Source organism: Cuculus canorus, chromosome 13, assembly GCF_017976375.1.
Source record: "Cuculus canorus isolate bCucCan1 chromosome 13, bCucCan1.pri, whole genome shotgun sequence".
Classification (NCBI taxonomy): domain Eukaryota; kingdom Metazoa; phylum Chordata; class Aves; order Cuculiformes; family Cuculidae; genus Cuculus; species Cuculus canorus.
The window spans coordinates 2,280,477-2,300,705 of record NC_071413.1 but is presented as its reverse complement, the minus strand read 5'-3'; the positions used below and the strand labels follow the sequence as shown (position 1 = coordinate 2,300,705).

The 20,229-nt window shown below is 40.7% G+C and overlaps 1 protein-coding gene across 2 annotated transcripts; it reads right to left on the bottom strand.

Annotated features, from left to right (window-relative positions):
• Positions 1-430: 430 nt before the first annotated feature.
• GPATCH1 (G-patch domain containing 1) lies at positions 431-18,000 on the bottom strand. Of its 2 annotated transcripts, none has more exons than XM_054078578.1 (20): positions 17,886-18,000; positions 13,569-13,703; positions 13,207-13,292; positions 12,618-12,778; positions 12,158-12,255; positions 11,941-11,999; positions 11,373-11,618; positions 10,552-10,699; positions 9,742-9,821; positions 8,784-8,988; positions 7,754-8,041; positions 6,838-7,019; positions 6,442-6,569; positions 5,892-6,025; positions 5,405-5,574; positions 4,533-4,737; positions 3,345-3,455; positions 2,747-2,871; positions 2,069-2,214; positions 431-743 (listed from the first exon to the last, which is right to left on the bottom strand). In XM_054078578.1, the coding sequence occupies exons 3-20, from the start codon at positions 13,216-13,218 to the stop codon at positions 722-724; spliced, it is 2,520 nt and encodes an 839-aa protein (XP_053934553.1). In that variant the 5' UTR covers positions 13,219-13,292; positions 13,569-13,703; positions 17,886-18,000; the 3' UTR covers positions 431-721. The 2 variants fall into 2 exon arrangements, with proteins under 2 accessions (XP_053934553.1, XP_053934552.1); XM_054078577.1 differs by lacking the exon at positions 17,886-18,000 and adding an exon at positions 15,175-15,323.
• Between the last annotated feature and the right edge of the window lie 2,229 nt (positions 18,001-20,229).

The following is a 20,229-nucleotide window of genomic DNA, read 5'->3' as shown; positions in this document are numbered from 1 at the left end:
GATCATTCAAAAGGCAGTAGTATTTCATAGTTTATATTAAAATAATTCTATAAAATGACAATTGCTTTTTAAATGTACTGCATGAAACAAAGAAATTAAGCATTTGTGGTTGTAAGTCCATGAAATAAGGCAGATTATAATTACAGTAATAACATTTTAGTAGCTTAGCCTTAACAATTTGTGTCAAAATGACGGTTGATTGGTTTAGATGTGTTATGGTAAATCCTATATACAGTTTAGAGGTGTAAAAGTAGCTCCGATACAGCCCAATACTGCAAACCTGCCACAGGAAATTCTGCATTACTCATTAAAAATATTTGCACCAAATAGACATTTCACATGGCTTTAGTTTTTAACTCCCTAACTTAATTCAAACTGAAACTTACTTTCCAGTGTTTTACAGCTCCTAGGTAACGCCTCAACACAAAAAAACGATTTGTAATACTTAAGTTTATTAAAATATCTTGTTTTGTATTAATTAAAACAGAGCCCACAGTATTTCAGATTTTGCTACCCAGAAAGGGGTCTTTTTTCCACAATCCATACATCTTGAACATATAAAGCATCACAAAATAAACATATGCACATTTACTTTCAAACAAATTCAATATGAATACAGTATCTACAATGCTTCCAAGTATACATGATTGATCTACCATCATGGAGGAGATCAAAAATTTGAGATCAAGTCACACGGCATCGAAGAAAGCGAGCTGCCTCTTCAGTACTGGAGTTGTTTTAATCTAAAAGGGAGAAAGAAAAAGAAAGAGGTCAGACTGAACTGTAACATTAAAAACATTCAGCTACTGGAGCAGTTTCCATAACCTTAGTTTAAGAAAGAGATCTGAGTTATGCGAGATAAAAACATTTTCTCCATGATGTAGAGACATTCAAACACTTCCAAAACAGCTGTTTGCACAAAGAAGTCTATTCTGTGCAAAATGCATAAAACTGTACTTTAGCTATTTAGAAATCAAAGGAATAGTAGTTTGGTTTTTCTTAGTAAGAAAACACCAATATATAACTTTGAAACATCAGCCTTTCCACCAGCACCAGTTCATTCCACTAAACACTCAGACCCCGATGGCTGTGCATTAGCCAGTTGGATGTGCTGTTTCATAGAATCATTTGGTTGGAAAAGACCTTTGAGTCCAACTGTACCTGTGCACTACTAATCCATATCCCCACGTACCTCATCTACCCATCTTTAAAACACCTCCGGGAATGGCAACTCAACGCCCTCCCTGAGCAGCCTCTGCCAGGGAATAAATTTCAACAAATACCTTCAGATCTCTCCTTCCGGTAATCAGAGACACAGAACAGAAGCTGACACAGTGATTCCTCCACACGGGATGCACTTAAAGCTTACTATGATCTGAACTAGAGACAGCTACTTCGTACTTCACTTCAAGAGTGCGCGCAAAACAAAGCCGCGAATCGTTCTTTTTGTGACTTTCAGTCTCTGTTGGCGCTACATTCCAGTCCCTCGTTTATGAAAATGAAACAGCACAGTCTAAATTTAGTAGATGTGCACGTCACTCCTGCACTGTTCTGCTTGCTTCACTGCTTCTTGCTCAAGTGCAGAATTATCTTGAGAGTCAGTGCCACACACGGCATGTTTTTGTATTTGCTTATTATCAACAAAGTGAAGCAGACTCAAAACATTCTGAAGCAGACAATGTTGCTTCCAGTGCTGCCAAGAGAAGCAGAGAAAGTAATGGAAATACGAATCCCCATCTGCACTTGTTCAATTTTCAATTCCCATTCAAAATACCTTCCAAAAGGATCTGTCATCTTTAATAACTTCCATTAATTAGCAGAGTTGTGTACTTAGTGCCCTTTACCTTAAAAGGCTTCTATCCTAAAATTAATTACTCTCTAGGTTAAGATGCCCAATATTTGTAATCTTTCCTCACTTCATTAAGAAAACTGAGCAGTGTTTTCTATTCACAAAGACTGGGTGATCCGTATTCGTTGCAAATATGTTCATTAGATGGACAACTCATAAACTGAGGTTTTGGTTATTCACTGCAGAATTTGTAAGTTTCTAAGCAAAGTTTCTCTTTACCTTCTAAGAAGTTCTTTGGGGGACAAGCCAGTGGTGTCTATATCACTGAGGCTGTCACTGCTATCTGAAGTGTCTGAGCTACTTTCTTTTTCCGATTTTTTATTCTTATGTTTTCCTTTGGGTTTCTGCTTCTTATGTTTCTTTTTCTGTAAAAAGAAGAGAAATAATCCCTTATTTCATTGTGAAAGACTTTTTTTTTTCCAAAAGGCAACAACAGCAAAACGTTGATTTCAGCGTAGACTCCAGACTTAATTGAAACAGAACCTTTCACAATGACTCTTTGCCACTACACCGAGCTCAAAAAATACATACTAAAATCCCCCATTTCACCCCCAAGTCCTGAACCAGCTCCCTCCAAACCAGAAATCTCATTATTATTATTATTTTTCGTGTACAAGTCATAAATTATATGCAGTTCCCAGAACGTGCCTGACATCTTCAGCACACAGCATTAACCCACCCAAAATATTGTATCTGTAGTCACGTATACACAGAAAAAGCAGTGCCCCTGTTGGATAATTTTCTGTTCTCAAGTCCAGGTTTCAAGACATCCGGGAAACTCAGCTGCCTAAGTCCTAGTCCCACTATATCCCAGGTTTGCTGCAACCGAGCACAAATAATAAAACGTTTTGACTGGCAGATCAAAGAATCGGTAAACTGTTCATTGATATTCAATACCTTTTCCTTTTTGTGTTTGTGTTCTCTCTTCGTCTTGTGTTTCTCTCTGTTCTTCCTACGTTTTTCTTTCCCACTAGACCCAGGAAAACTTGCTGGCACCACTGGTTCTTGTTGACAAGTAGAGCCTAAAGCACAAAGCAAATGTGGAAATTAAAAAAAAAGACAAAAGCTAGGTAATTTTATTAGTAAATGCGGTAACACTTTTAATCCATTAGGATAGTTTAAAAAAAAAACAGCAACAAACAACTAAGCTTTCCAATGGAAATGCAAAGTCTAAAACCCCTAAATGCAACCTTCCTACTATAATAAATGCCTTTGCAATCTGTTATTAAAAGAAACTGCAAGGCTGGTCCTATATTTTCAATGGTTTTTATCACTGCCTCTATGGAGCTACAGCAAAATAAGTACACAGGCAAAGAGGTTCCTGCTAGAAGATCACAGCAGGAAAATAAAGCATTTACTGATGCCAATTTGAGGTAACACAGGCATTTAAAAGGTAAAGTGCCTGTTCACAAGTGTTTTTTAAAGAGAAATATCATACATCCTACAGACAACTGCAATGTGCAGAGTTTACACCATAGGAGTCTACAGAACTTACCAGAAGAAAAAGATGGAGGCAGTTTTGGTCCAAATTCCTCTGCTGCATCCAGTTCCTGCTTTGAGGTGGGCAGCACAGAAACAGCAGGATCGGTTGTAGCAGCCACGTTCTCTATGAAAGAAACCAAAACCTTTATTCAAAAAGAAAAAAAAAGATAACTCTTTTTCCACGAAGCAGTGAAGAAAGTTCAAGGAGGCTTCCTAAAGCCTCTACGAAAGCACATGGACCAGCATCCTCTATCTCTGCGGACTGCTTTGGCCATCTGGATGGCCGACATTCTGAAACACGCCAACAACCACGTAGGTTTTTTGTTCCTTTGCAATCAAAATTTTACACTATAAAATTACTAATTAAATGAATATCAGTGTATGTGTTTGCTTTGTTTAGTAACACAGTACCGCTTTTCCATTACTTGGGACAAATAAAACACTCCACAAGATCTAGAGAGTTAAAACAGTCAAAGTTAGTTGGTTCTGTTAACATCTGTGACAGTAAGAAAACAAAATATTTCTATTGTAAGCTAATTATATTGTACATTTTGTTAATTTAATGACATCTTGAAAATATGGGAACTTTTTTATTAAATTTTACTTTTTACTTTTTTTTTTTTGTTTATTAAATTCTATTAAGAAGTAAAGATTGGTCTCCTCCCTCTCCTGTGGAAGTATTGTGGCAACTTTTATAACTAGAACAGAAATAAGCTTTTTGATGTCTTAATAAAATGACTTCAACATTATATCTTACTGAAATGTCAGCATTTAGAGAGTGAATTTAATTATCAAAGAAATGCAAGTTACTAATCTCTGAAATCATCAAATAGCCACCATAACAGAGTCATAATTTATTGCTTCTGTCTTGCGATTTATCATAGGTATACAAGTTTCCCTGCATTTCTCAGTGAAGTACACTTCAACACTAGATGCTTTGCTCCCCCCCACTTCTTAACAAGCATTTTCCACAGGGCAGTTTGCTCGCAGCATCTATGCAAGACACATGGCAACGTAAATAAGACTATAAGGTGCAAGGCCTTATCGAGTGCTACGTGATTCACTTTTCCTATATGCCCGGCTCCACCAGTTCCAGATGGTTTGCACAAGAGCACAGCACTGTCCCAGCAGTCCTGGAGGATATGACTACTAAATAAAGCGTTTAAGGTATTTCTAAAAATAAACACCCGTTAAGTACCACCTTTTACATTAGATGAAGAACTGTCTGGTAGATCAGCTTCCTTGGCTGTTTCCAATTCTGCTACCGAAGTAGTTGGTTGCTGTTCTTCATCACTCTCTTCTTCAGAGGAAGATGATTTTTCATCTGAGGAACTCACAAAAATGGCTTTAAATAAGTCCATGGATGGCCTGCTTTCTTCTTCCTGATCCTTGTCTTCATTAGCCACCTGCAAAACAGCATCACAACAAACTGTATTTAAACACTAGAGAAACTAACAGTCTCTCTGCCAAGTAACACGCTGACAAGTATTTAGAAAACACTCAAATACCACAACAGCTGTGAAATACACAATCTTAGCAACTGCTAGTCCAAAATAGTGAAACTCAAACACTGATAAAGTAAGTCAGTGTCCTGCACAGGGTAGCGCCCAATTTGTGCTACACAGACAGTTGAAAATAGCTCCCCATATATTGTAAATTCTAATTCATTAATTCAAACTGCAATTACACACTACTAAATTCAAGTAAAACATCACCTTTCTCCCTAAGTACCCACCTTCCTCCATTCAAAGCAGAAAAAACTATATTCTGTGCCAGGGAGGAAAGTGGGTGTAAGGGACTGAACTGAACTCCCAGACTGCTGAGATAGTTTTATTTCTCTTAAGCTGCTGCTCCAAGTTCAGTCAAACTTTCTGTCCTTGTACACACCGAGTGTTTTACCTCTCAGAGTTATAACCTCAAAATTCTTCAAAGAACAATCTCGCATCTTTGCTTATCCCGAGCTGGTTCTTTTGCAAACTGTATTAAATCAGTTCATACGTTCCCCAACCTTATTTCAAGGTGGTGATGGTTTACAGCTGTTCCCTTCACGTTCCAATGCCGCTGTACACTCACCTCCGTGGAAGGAGTTTCGCTCGGTGCAGTTCCACTTTCTTCTGTTGCTGGCGCTGGCGGCTGCTGCTGAACATCAGCTTTTGCTCTAGCGAGACTAATGAACTCACTGATAGAATCTTTTTTCTCCTTCTCTTTATCTGACATATCCCATCTTGAAGGTTTCTTTGGTTCTAAAAACATCCCAAACATTCCTATCAGTTCCATGCCAAATTATCCTGCATTTCACGCCTACTTGATCTGAAATTACTCTGCTTCTTCAGTGGAGTTTGACATTTTAAAATCTTTCTAATACATATCTGACCTATAAAGGTCTTCTAGGTAGAAGAAATTAGCACAATATCATTGACTTCAGTTTTTATTTTCAATTAGTTTCGGGTTTTTTAATTTAAAATACAAACAGGTGGATTAGTTCCCCACAACAAAGGCATGCTTTCTCTATAGTATTAACTCATTTATGGCTAAATGAGCAAAGTAACAACAAACTTACTGTTGAGACTGTTATTCTGTTGGGCCTTTTCATTTGTTGCTTGAGTTACAGACGTGGTGGGCTCAGGCAGAGTTAAGAAATTGAAGACAGAATACTTGTCTCGTTTCACTTTTGGCAACCCAACAATGGAAGAACTAGAGGGAAATAAAAATATTCGTTAATTACTATTTTCAACTCAGAAAGGCCTTGAATTATCTACAACAAGCCATAACACCTAGAGCGGTCCTTAAAACGCACACTATTCTTTTGGAATGGGTCCAGGCCATGAAAATATCCGAGGGCTGGAGCACCTCTGCTATGAGGGCAGGCTGAGGGAGTTGAGGTTGTTCAGCCTGGAGAAGAGAAGGCTCTGGGGAGACCTCAGAGCAGCTTCCAGCACTGAAAGGTGCTCCAGGATAGCTGGGGAGGGGCTCTGGATCAGGGAGGGCAGGGACAGGACGAGAGGGAACAGTTTTCAGCTGAAAGGGGGGAGACTGAAATGAGATCTTAGGAAGAAATGGGTTTTTTTATTTTGAAGAAGCGTTTAAAATATCAGTATTAATTGTCTTACTCAGGATAGGGATCAGGAACATTAAATCTTTTACACAACAGCTTTTCAGGATGCCACTCAAACTTGTCTCTTGTGAGTTTGCCGAACATCTTCATCTTCACAGCGGCTTCCTTATCATCAAGATCATTCTAAAAAAGTCAAACATTTATAGCTGCTAAATAAGTAACGACTTACAGAACTGACAGTGTTAGAAAACCTCAGAAGGGAATAGAAACATAAATATTTATGTGTAGTTTAGCAAATCACTGGAGCGTTTTCCAAAGTCTGCTAAACAGAAAGGCAACAAAACATTGACATTATATCTACAAAAGAATTCCAAAGAAAAAGACTTTGGAAGCCACGGTTAAGGCAGCAACTGCAGCTCCAACACACTCCAAGACTCCAAACAGCATCTACCTCTTGGTCCCGAGGAACCTCGACTTTGTCAACATCGTCCTCGTATTTGGCCCGGGTAAACCTGGATGCCAGCACTGAATTTGAGGATTTGTAGAACATGGCTGCACGGAAGAACTCCTCTTGTTCTCTTCCTCGCTCCCATTCTGTCATATTTGGGTCTAAATACTGCCCCAGGGTATCTACTATAAGATAAGGAGAGAAATGCTTAGCAGAGATTACAGCTTACTAAGGTCTGATGCTTTTCAAACAAAAAATAAGATAATTAGCAAACACTCTTGCAGGTATTTACTGAGCATTTAATTTAAGGACAGTATTAATCCCAACTGTGTTACTCTTTGACAAGCAGAGGTAGTTTTTCCAAGATCACAAGAATAATGGTATTTACCAAATGCAAGAGATTTAAACATCTATTTTAAAAAGAGATATTTCAATTGCCATTCTACTGTGATTCCATATCCTTTCTGCCTTTATAGGATCTCTCAGTTTTACACGTCAAAGAGAAACGAACTAAATGGAAAAGCTTGTTCCATGCAGAGTTTATGGTACTGGGGAAAGCTGAAGTCTACTTGAGCAAAGGAAAGGGAAAGCGAGAAATACAGGCACTTAGGTAGAACATCCTGGAGAACTTCACTTCTGCTACAGCACAGAACAATGAAATGCAATGCCTAAAATCAATTCTTGCCAACACTTAAATTACTGAGCAGTTTTGCTGAAATCTACACAATTAAATATCAGTAAGAATTTCTTTTAACACTGGCCTTAAAAAGAAGCAAAATGGAGAAATGCTGTGGAGCTCAGGAAGAGAACTCATAGCAAATACAAATGTAATAGGACAAAACAGGGGAAAAAGGAAAAAACATCAAGAAATATTCTTTCAGAGAAAAATGAAAATATCAGAGTTAATCTCTTCATTTACCTTTTTCTCCTTGTTTAAGACTTTTCACAAAACTTTCGTATCTTCTTTGTTTTTCCGGATTTCTTGCAAATGGTTTGAAGTCGCTGGGACCAGCGCTTGCTAACTGCCCCCCCAGCAACATTTGCCATTTGCGAGAAGCATCCTCTGGGGCAGCCGGCTGCAACCTGCTGCTTTGGGCCTGCTGAGCCAACATTCGTGCTTTCATTTGCTCTTCAGATGCCTGTTTCACTTCTTTGAGTCTTTCTCTATCTTTCTCAGACAGATATTCCAAAACAGAAGGAGCTGGACCTAAAACCAAAGGAAGCAGCAAGAGATAAATAGAAACGAAAAAATTATTATAACCATTTCTACCACTGTAGTGAAGGAAAAAAGCCTACCACTATGCATATACGTTCAGAGAAAATGCCCTCAAGCATCAATAAACAGCATAATGGCAGAGACAGCAGAGAGAAAATTGGCCACTATTACATCTTTTACGCTATTTACCACACAATTATATACTACTTTGTAAGCTTCACCTCTGTAGATACCAATGCAAAGCACATTTATAAATTACTTTTTCAGTGAATTTGCATGTATTTAGTGAAACTTCATTGCAGAGAAAAAAAACACCCTCACAGCCTGTATTCCAAATTCATAATAAGGTCACAAGAAAAAATACCACCACAACAAAACACAGTCGCACACATAATTTTAATCTTTAAAAGATATAATCAAAAGAAAACACAGGCAGGTACGTCAGCAATTCATCTGTTGCAATGAAATAGAACAATGACAGGGGCCTCGAACAGGCTGATCCAGCAGGAGGTGTCCCTGCCCATGGCAGGAGGTTGGAACTGGAAGATCTTTAAGGTCTCTTCCAACCCAAACCATTCTACAACTCTATGAATGACAAGGTATTGCAGTTAATCAACTACATTTAATATGTTTATATTGGAAGAGCGTTCAAGGCTAGACCAAATTTTTACTGTTAGGTAAACAAGCAGGGGACGTGCAGCACCAGCAACGGCGCGGTCACATCCATCAGTACCTTTCAGGGCATCCTCTCCTAGTCGTTCCCCTCTCTGAGACGCATTCAGAGCATGCCTGCTTTGTTGTGTTGTATCACTCTCAAGTTTTCCAGTCGATTCCTCTAACGCCTTCCGTAACTGGTAGTTGTCATTCCCAACTGCTACCACAGGTCGGAAGTAATGGACTGGTCTGTAGTTCCGTGGCAGGTCAGGTGGTGGAAAAACCTTGGCATGGGGATGACAATACAAAAATCCAGTGAGAGAGGGATATAACTTTGTATTTAACACTTGGAAATGTCTTTGAGAAATAGTCAACTCAACCTAGAAGTTCCTCAATTTACATCCTAGCGGCAGAAACAGGCATCACAGGCTACATTATAATACAAACTTGGGGAACAAACTGTTATACTGTTAATATGTAATGATTATGAAAAACAGGAAAGCACACGATACCGCGTGAACGTTCTTCCTTTTTCTTCATTCGAACAAAGATCACGTCAGATCTTCTGTTTGTCATTCTAATATATGCGAATATATACGGCATAAATGACGCCTACCGGATAATGGGGCTAACAAATTAACTTGTCACTAAAACAGTGAAGTGGATGAACCATAGGGCCTGATTTTTACAGAGGAATTAATGTTACATCTGAAAGGCCTAGAAGCAAGATGCACATCTTTTAATTTCAAATCTAAATCAAAGCATTCTCTCAACTTTATGTGCAGTGGATTGCGTGGAAGGCGTTTCCTCAAAGGCATACACAGGCAAAGGTTAAATTCACCCAGTGGTCTGACAGACTCTAGGTTTATATTGAACTGCCTCCAATGCTATAATTTTGCTCATCCAGCGTCTTCATTGCTGACCAGAACACTTATTTCTAGTGACACAGAAAACACTGAGTGACAGTACAGTCCATGCAGCGCACGTGTCAATTTGCTGATGATATTCTTAATACAAAAATATCAACATCTGCTTACCTTGCTTGGAGCTGATGATTTTGACGCCAAGGAAAAACCATCCAAGATTTTGCCTATGTATTTAACTTCTCTTTCAGACTCTAAAAAATGACCAGAGTTGGTCAAAATTTAAAACGCAAATGTTTGGCAACAAGCATTTTTTCTTAATATTTTCCATTTCTCAAAATATTTTATGGATAATAATTGCAGTTCTTGGTCTTCACTGCCTTTCTTTTGAAATGAAAGTTTCTGAATCTGGAATAGCATTATACAGCAAAAAAACGGTGACCAGAGAGATGCTTTGAGACAAACACGGCTAACAGCGAGGCAGCAGTACCACTATAGTGCACCGCCAGCATCGTGAGTGCCATTAACTGTGTACAACTAACATCAACAGATCCTCTAGAAATCGCTATAATATTTCACGCATTTCAAATAAAGTGATAATCAGATAAAGTTTACAAATGTTATTTCAAAATACACAAGAAAAATCTTTTTGCAAGCATCGGGTTGCATTTTGTAGCATTAATTCACAACCATTTGTTTCCTTCAGTGAAGGGGAGTGCTGTATCTTGCAAAGCACACATACTGTCCTTATAAAAATACAATTCAGGGGGTTAATCTACATTGGGATTAGTGCAGGACTCTGGAAATAATTTCCAGATTTGGACACTCGAACACAGAAGGCGGATGTGAGGAAGTTTCAGATATCAGGGCTGGATGGTACCAGTTCATTGAAAATTAAAATATTTGGAAAATATAGACTATACTTGTATTTTTTTACCCAAACACAAGTTACAGTAGCTCTTTAGACAGAAAAAGAGTTCTTACTTTTATTGGATTTATACTGTTTAGGCGCCGTCCAGCCATACAAGCCATCTCCAGGTTCCTCATCTTTCAGAACTGTATCATATTTTGACAGTGCTTCAGTTGCATAAATATCATCATCTTCCTCCTCTAAAGCTCCTACACCAAAAGCCTAAAATATATTTAAAATGAGAATTCAAAAGGGTAAAACTAATAGGTTTAAATCGCATCTTCACAGCTACAGGTATGTCAACCCATCTATAACATACAGTATGTCCAGTATCCACATATGTACTAGGAAAAATACACAGTTTCACAAATAAAAGTGTTACCAACTAGGGGGAAAAAAAAAAAACAAACACAAAAGTGAACATATTTCACTCCCCAGGCAACGAAGGACAGCGAGTTTGGCCTGCACCGGATGAGGACAGCGGCCTCATTCCACAAGACAACAACATCTGCAGTCCAACTAAGAGCAGGTTCATTTCTCAAAGGCCAAAAAGATGTAAGTTGGCTTAAAATTAAACAGGTATCATTCTCAGAAAGACATAGAAGCACTGTCCATTTATAAGAACTACAAATATAATGGAAGAAAGCAACATCTCTCTAGCGAATGGTATTTCATAGGTCTCTTTAACAGTATCTGTAAGTGAAGGCACTTCAAGAGTTCTAAGGATTTGCCCACATCTTCACTTAAGAAAAATTGAAAAATGTTCTGTTCTCAAACCACACTTCAGATCTGTGGGAATCACCCTACAATGACCAGGTGCTTCCACAGAAGAAAGATCAATATTTATTTAGATTTTACCACACCAATAACAAAATGCATTATAAAACACTCTTACCTGACCCGTAATACCTAGTTTTCTTCCTTTGTTGTGTCTCAGATCACCAATTAAATCGCCCATGTCTCCAGAACTACCTGTGAAAAGATTCAGGTGTTCTCTGCCAGATGCACCAAATAAAGCTTGTGAAGGGTCCAAGCCCTTATAGCCAAGCCCATGGACATTCTCTTTTGGAGTCAAATCCACAGGCATTATGTCTTTGGGCGCAAATGTCACATTTTCTGGCTGGTATTCATCCTCTTCATCCTTGTACAAAATAAAAGTATAAAACAGCAAACATCACTAAAATTCTACTGAGCTTTTAGAACATTTAGCTAACATGAAACTAAGCGAGTTCACATTTCTTAAATTGCGTATATGAAAACAAGTATGAACTACACCTACTTAGGTAGGAGAAGAACACATTTAGTTACTCTAAAGCCTGTTTTTCACAAAAAAGCACAATAAATATTTATGAATACTTTTAACAAAACTCAAAACTGCATGTTAAAAAAACTTCTTTGATGTCTTTGAAAGTGTACCAGCACACATTCTAACATCAGCCAAACAACTTTTGCCTGTTCAGTACCTCAGAACCCTCAGACATTCCAGGGGGTAACGCACAACCGTAGACTTTCACTGCAGGGTCTGTAAGAGAGAACAGCATCATGTGAAATCACAGTTCCTTATTAAATTTATCCAATACTAAAGAAACAGACCAAAGAAAAGGCTTTGAAACAAAGTTTTTAATCAGGCTACGAATGTTCACTTTCTGTTAATGAGTTTAGGATCTTCACTGAACTTACCAGGTTTCTGCCTGAGCGGCTTTCTTTTAACTCTCGGTCCAATCCCTTGTCCTTCTTTCCAGCCCATTTTTCGTAACAGTTCCACCCCGATTGTTATTCTAAGAAGAAAAGAAAAGGAAAAGTTACCTCAAACTACATTTTTAACATTTCTTGAAAAATAATACATATTTAACCATTCAAAATTATGTTTTTCACACCCCATTTTAAAATCAAATCTGAATATATCAATATTGGTACCTACACAACATCTTGGTATAAATGGGATGTTTAAACATTTTTAATGCTTACCTGGTACAAGTCTGCACATACAAACCAAAAATCCAGGTGGAAGCCACTCTGACAGTACAAGACTGCAGACCTTCCACTCTCTTTCATGGATTACTGTGGTCAAGCGTTACTTTTCTAACCAATAAAACAGCAAAAGTAATTGTTCGGTTAACTTTTAGCTAAATTTACTTACTTTGATGGTCCTATTAAATCATCAAACGCACTGGTTCCTGGAATGGCAGCAACTACTCCTGCAATCTGTCTGGCTTTCTCTTTTATTCTGTCTTTAGCTTTGGAAGCAAAATCATCTGTGGTTGTAATAGCTTTTGGTGCTATCCCAAATTCACTAAGATCCTGGAAAATAAAAAAACATAGATTAAAAATGTTTCCCTCAAATACCTGCTTACTATAACAGTAAAGGGAAGAAAGCAGGGTATGACCCTCATCTTTGCTAAGTTTTTCAAGCCACTTATACAGTTGCTTTTTCAATAACTTGAATGGTCATATTTAGAACTGCTTCAAAACCATTCGTATTTTCTGATAGAGGAAGTGAAAGGGTTGAGTTCAGGTTTGGTTTTCTTAATACTGAGATTACAGGAGCTCCCAAAGTGAAAAGTGAATCTATGAAACATTCTATAGGAACTAGCAGTATAACACTCTACACAAGAAATACTTTTAAAGGTACTTTTTGCTATTGAACTTCTTTAGAAAATTTCATTGCCTGAAACACCCGCTGCCATGGTAACTACTTTCAAAAGATTTGTATTCCTTTCTAAATTCACCTCTTCATCCATGAAGTCTTCTGGTCCAAGAACGGTTCTGTCCGCTCTCTTCTGCCGTGACGATACAAAAGTTGAAGGAGTCCATCCTTTAAAGAAATAAATATCTAAGTAATGTACTGTAAACTGTGAAGTAATGTTTGAAAGCAATTCAATTATTTCAACCTTACGCTTTAAGGATACTTCAAGGCAACAGCCATAAAACTGTAGTTCAAAAACTCGAGGGGAAATATCTTCAACAATACCATTTCAACTATTTATGGTATAACAAAAAGCAGAAAAAAGTGCTTAACGACAGCTAGCTTGTTTTCACTGACATTAAATTATGGTAATCAATTAACCCAGAAGACAGAAAAGTATCTAACCTTCCTTTGTGCCAACAGTGTTAAAGTAACCAGCAGAGAAACCACCAGTAAATGCTCCATGGAAACGCTGATATCGTCCCTTTGCATCTTTAACGGTCTGTTCTTGAAGAGGAACTGGCTTTTTAAGTCGTTCACCTACAATCAGATAAAACAGAAACTCAGTCACAACAGTGCATAAGGAACTGACTCTCCACACGTTCCAGATGCCATCTCTTCCTTGCAATTAAGGACTGGCTCAAACAGTAGCGACCCTGAAGCAGAAAGCGTCAGCAGTTTACATTTGTCCCCACCATTCCTTAAATATATGTATACATTATGATGCACCTTGCTAAACTAAAAGCATGAAAACAGAAATTCTAAATTCTAACGAGCTCTAAGGGCATTATTTTTCCTGTGAAAAGGCACTTCCAGCTGTCAAGTACACAAGACTTCTGACAGGCCTCTATCCCTTAAGTAACTTGCAAAATTACACTGACAGAAGCATCCAAACCTGAAACAAAACATAAATGCTATCAACTTTGACATAAACATTTGCACCTTTTTAACAATACTTCTACGAATTAAGTGGCACAGACTCAGGAGTCACAGCTGCACAGGAGTCCTTGGGCAATGCCATGTATGTCTCACAAACATAACCACAGGAACAGAACGCAAACTGCACCCTGCTCTGCAGCCCTCAGCACAGCAGGGACACGGAGCAGAGGAGGCCACCAAAATCATCCAAGCCTTAGAAATACTCCCCCTATGAAGAAAGGCTGAGAGAGCTGCGGTTGTTCAGCTTGGGGAAGACCCTGAGGAAATTAGTGGTCTTACAGTAAAGGGGGGCTTATAAGAAAGATAAGAAAAAGCTATTTAAGCAATAGGACAAGGGCTAATGGCTTTAAACTAAAAGAGGATAAATCTTAACTGAAATTTCGTTATGTTATAACTGAAATTTCTTCTGTTTATAACAGGTGCAGAGGAGGCCACGGAGATGATGTGAGAACTGGAGCACCTCTGCTCTGAGGACAGGCTGAGAGAGTTGGGGTTGTTCAGCCTGGAGAAGAGAAGGCTCTGGGGAGACCGTAGAGCAGTTTCCAGCACTGAAAGGAGCTCTAGCAAAGCTGGGGAGGGGCTCTTGGCCAGGGAGGACAGGGATAGGACAAGAGAATGGTTTTGAGCTGGAAGAGGGGAGATTGAGATGACATCTTAGGAAGAAACGTTTTCCTGTAAGAGTGGGAGGCCCTGGCCCAGGTTGCCCAGAGCAGTGGGGGCTGCCCCATCCCTGGAGGGGTTCCAGGCCAGGTTGGATGGGGCTCGGAGCCCCTGATCCAGCGGGGGGTGTCCCTGCCCCCGGCAGGAGTGGGACTGGAGGGGCTCTGGGGTCCCTTCCCACCGAAGCCACGCTCTGCTCACCCCACTAACGCACGAGCTGTTAGAGTCGAGCCCCGCTTTAGCAGAGGCCGGGAAAGCGCGAGCAGCCCCGGCTCGGACCAGGGCCGGCGTCCCGGCCCTCCCTCAGCCCTTCCTCAGCCCGCCCCCAGCGCGGCGAGGCAGCGGCGGGGGCCCGAGGAGGCCGCGGTGCCGGGGGCGGCCCGGCGGGGCGCAGAGTCCCTGCTGCCCTTACCCTCCTGCAGCGGCGGCAGCGCGGAGCCGTAGCTCACCAGGTCCTCCTCGTCGCTGTCGGCGGAATCGGGCGCCGCCATCTTCGCGCGACGGCGGCCGCCGAGGGACAAAACGCGTCACGCGAGAGGCGGGACAAGCGGAGCCCAGAGGGCCGTGGAAGGGCCGCGATGGGCGGGGGCTCAGAGCCCACCCAGTCCCACCCCGGCCATGGGCAGTGACACCTCCCACTGGAACCCCTCCAGGGATGGGGCAGCCCCCACTGCTCTGGGCACCCTGGGCCAGGGCCTCCCCACCCTCACAGCAAAACATTTCTCCCTAAGAGCTCATCTTAATCTCCTTTTGTCCTGTCCCTGTCCTCCCTGATCCAGAGTCCCTCCCCAGCTTTCCTGCAGCCCCTTTCAGCGCTGGAAGCTGCTCTAAGGTCTCCCCGCAGCCTTCTCCAGGCTGAACAACCCCAACTCTCCCAGCGTGTCCTCAGAGCAGAGGTGCTCCAGCCCTCGGATCATCTCTGTGCCTCCTCTGCACCTGTTCCAACAGTCCCATCTCCTTCTTCTGTTGGGGATTCCAGAGCTGGACACATGTTTCCAGTTGCAGTCTCACAAGAGCAGAACAGAGGGGAAGAATCCACTCCCTCACCCTGCTGGCCACACTGCTTTGGGGATAAGGATTCTGGGGTGACAAGAATGTATTTTGCAACTCATTTTTTTACTACAAACATCCTGATGGCAGAAATGGAGTTGGTACCTCCTACAAACACCCTAATATCTGCCTAGAGGTGCAGGCACTAAATATCTTCTACTCTTTTTATGTTGGGGATTCCAAAATTGTATACAGGACTCCAGGTGGGGTCTCACAAGAGGGGGAGAATCACCTCTCTTGACCTGCTGGCTACACTGCTTTTGGTCTGAAAAGTTGTTTGATGTCCTTAGAAATCCGTAATCTTAGAAAACATCATGCATTTAATGTCACTGGCTGTTCACTCACCTGTCTCAAAACCCCCTTATTGATTCCAGACTGAGGGCTGGGAAGGGGCCAGCTAAAACTCTGAGAAACAGGTTCATCCAAATCAAGGTGTAAAATGAACCTGGGTCAATATTGCCAAGGGTTTAATTTATTACAGGCTTTAGCAGATACATGGCAAATTCTGGTTAACTACACTGTCTTGGGAGCTGTTGGAAAAATGTGTGTGCAGGAATTGGTGCAGAAGACTCTGTTCTCAGACCTTCACCAGAAGAGCTGTAGCCCTCTACACATGCAGGTAGCTCTGCACCTCTTTGGGGAGTCTCGGATCACAGAGAAACTCTTACTGAATATATTTTATACAGAGACCACAAAAAGAACCAGTAAGCATTCATCAGCAAGAGCCGAGTGTTTTGTCAAACACTAGCACAGGCTGCCCAGGGAAGTAAGTGGTGGAGTCCCCATCCCTGGAGGGATTCAAAAGATGTGGCGATGTGGCACTTAGGGACATAGGTTAGTGGTGGAGTTGGCAGTGACTGGTTTACAACTGGACTTTATCTTAAAGGTCTTTTTCAACCTAAATGATTATGTGAAAAATTGGGTTTTAATTTTGCAGCCTTCCACAGAAACTCTCCTGTCAATGTTGATTAGTTCGACTTCTCAAGCCTACATTTTACCTTAACGCTCAGATTCACTGCAAACACAACATATTCAAACTTTAAAAACCAAACAAACCCCAAACCACTGAAACTCAAACAAAATCCACTTCATTTTGTGCTGAAGATAGTTTCTGTCAGTCCTCAGCTTTTGTAACTCAGTATCACCAATTTATTGAAATCCTTGAAAAGAAATCACAACACAGTCTGGCGAGGTGCCTGCCCATGACAGATAAGGATTCTGCACGTTTAGTGACCTATTCTCTAACCCAGCATTTGTGTCTGTTTGTATGCACAGAACTGGTTTCTTTCGAAGTGAAACTACCCGAGTTTCATGTGGTTTCAGGTTTCCATAGGAAATATTTACAGGGTTCCATGCAAATAGGGAGTAGTCTGTTTAATTTAGGTGTCTAAGTCACTTAAAAACAATATAGTAGAAGCCTTAGACATTTATCTACATGCATTATCTTTTCTCACCATTGCTAGTAAGCAGTTAGCTGGGACATAAAGTGAGTTGTTAGCACAGTCCCCATTTCTCTTGGTTGAGGAAATAATTGTTCCTGAAGAGTCAATTCTATGTGACTTTGATTTAAGACACAGGCTTAAATAAACCTTTTTAGCTGCGTGTTAACAGAAAATTCTTTGAGTTTCTCGTCTGTTATATTCAAAGAGTTGGAGTAATCAAATATTGCAGAGGAGGGTTTCCCTTTAAGGCTTTTATCAGGTTAGAATTACTTTTGCATCCCAGTGGCATTTACTTCTCCGAGGTAAACTCTGCCTCCTGTTTACAACTGTTAAACCAGGTGGCAATTGCTGTGTGTAGCTGTTAAACAGGACAGTAATTCAGCGTCTTTGGATGACTGCAATGAAACTAAAATGTTAATAGGTCTGAAGAGCTTACATTTAAAAGGGTTTTTTTTAAAGTCATTTGTCTGATGAAAAAAAAATCAGCATTTTTGAGTGAAAGCTCAAATACTTAAATGTATGCCTGTACCTCCAGGGCTGAAATGGAGCCCCTGAGCTACTTCAGGCTTTGCAACATCTGTTTTTGAATTAGTGCATCCAGAAGATCGACCCAAAAAGTGTCTTCCCTTACCTTTTGTTATATTCTTTCCAACCAGTTCTTCAAATAGGTGACTTCTTCTCGCTTAGTTTTAAGTTATGTGAGACACTGGAACTTCAGCCTAAAAGCAGCACAATCGACGGATAAAAGAATCAATCAAATGAATCAACAATTTTCATTTACAGGGGTGTTAAAAACATGTTAAAGAAAAAAAAAGGAAAACAGAAGTACAGGAAGTATAAAAACACAATATTAAACACTCTACCTTGTTATTTTTCAAAACATAGTAAAAAGAGACAAAGAGCCAGATTTCACTTCTGCTTTATCTTGCACTCAAAGGGAGTATTCCCCCAAATATTCTTCCCACCAACACAGCAAAACAGACACAGGGAGTGCAGACCCTGAAGCATCGTTTGAGCTCCTGCAAAGTGCTAATTATCGTTTTTAAAAACAATGGACAACCACAAAAAAAGAGATAACGAGTATTGTGCTTAAGTACACAGATTTTTATCTAAAGGGAAGGCCTTATCTAGGAAAAGTGGTGATGATTTTGCCCATGTTTGCCCTTCCACACTTCCATTGCCCTTCCACTATTCCCGCTGCAGCTGCAATCTCGTTTCCAGTGTGATAGCACAGCGGAAAAGGCAAAGCCTATCGGCTGTCGGATAGTGAACGGGAGGGGTTTTAGTGCAGATAAAGCTGCATCCAAAGCCCTTACACTGAGTGTGTACCGTTTCTGTACCGTTTGTGCTATCACTCTGTGCATTTCTTGGCAAGGAATCCTTCTGCTGGCACTTCTTACTTGCAGTTCCTGTCTGGTCACTTTTCAATCATCTGTCACAAAATTCGGAACTCCTTCTGTTTACGAGAGCACCTTTTAATTCTTTACTCTCAAACATTTCTAATCTCCTGGATCTTTTAAAGTTACAACGGTGTCCAAGCAGATTCACATCACTATTGCTGCTGTGCCCCCATGCCCTGATTGTGCCACTCTTCATCTCTTCCCTCCCTCAACTACATACTTGGAAAGAACTGAGAGTGCGAATGAAGTGCTTTTGCTGATAAGCCTCTGTCTCTCTGGAATAAAAACTGCCCTTTTATCACCCTGTGGCTGCAAGATCTGTAAAATCACACAAAAGAAACTTTCCAGAGGGCAGCACCTGTCCTTCCCAAGCCAAAGCACACCCATCTCTTCAGTATGTGACAGTGTGTCAACACGGGTCCCAGCAGGAAATTAATTTCCCAAACAGAGACTGTTTCCTAGTGTTCAAAGAGAAGACTGAAGCCAGGATTTCGTATATTCATGTATTTTTCCAAGATGGGGGAGTGAGAGAAGGACAAGATGAGCTGAGGAAGTGGAGTGACACAAACAGAACAGAATCATAGCACATAATGTGTGCACATATATTTGTGTCGAAATACTATGGTGTGTCTGTCCAAGCTCTGGTCCCTCTTACCTTCACTATTGTGGGACAAGTCGAGCTCTGCCATTCTGTGCCTGTTTGCAGTGCGGTCATTGTTCCCATCCCCCGGCTGGTTTATCCCCCAAGGTGCATAAAACCAGATAGCACCAAGTGCAGTGAAACAAAGAGAGAGATCTGATGCAGAGATAAGATTCATTGCTTTCAAGCTCAACACTTGAGGCACAACCGACTGATCTTCTTTGGATGCAAATCCTTAAGCATTTGATCCTCTCTCAGACATAGTGCCGGGTCCAGTGCACCTAAATCTACCCTCCTCTAACATTAGATATAAATATTAATCAAACATCCGCGTCTCTACACCCCTTGTTCAGTGCGTGCATTCCAGATTCCTAGCCTGCTATTACTCAATCTTTACAATGTGGCAAACCAAACTTTCTGATTAATGTAATCGTGAGAGGCTGCGAAAGGCTGTGGTATGAACCCATCTCTGTTCAGAAATGCTGACAGCAACCAAAAAGCTGCCGAAGACAAGATGTTGAGCCAAATGCTGAGAAGAGCAGGAACATGGGAGTTTTTTGAGGGTAAATCAGCCTTTGGAATGTTCTAAGCTGCAATTTACATTCCAAGGTTAGGGAAAACTCATGCCCAGTCATTACACAGCTGAGACCATACAGTCAGCGCGTGCCTGCTGCAGAAAATGCCTGTTCACCATCTGCAGACACCACTTAGTGACTTACTTAAGAGATCTAATGCAGTTGTGACAAAGTTCCCATTACCCAAGTGAGGGGGAGGCACAGTCTAATCTGGCAATGTGGAGCCATAGACCGGGATATTGAAGATGGGGGAGGAAGCCTGGAAGAGCTGTCTCGGACTCTCGATTCCAGCCTGTGGAATGAATCATGCTGTGTGCAGCACTGCTGCCTTTGTTTTCTTCAGAGAACGCACGAGGACAG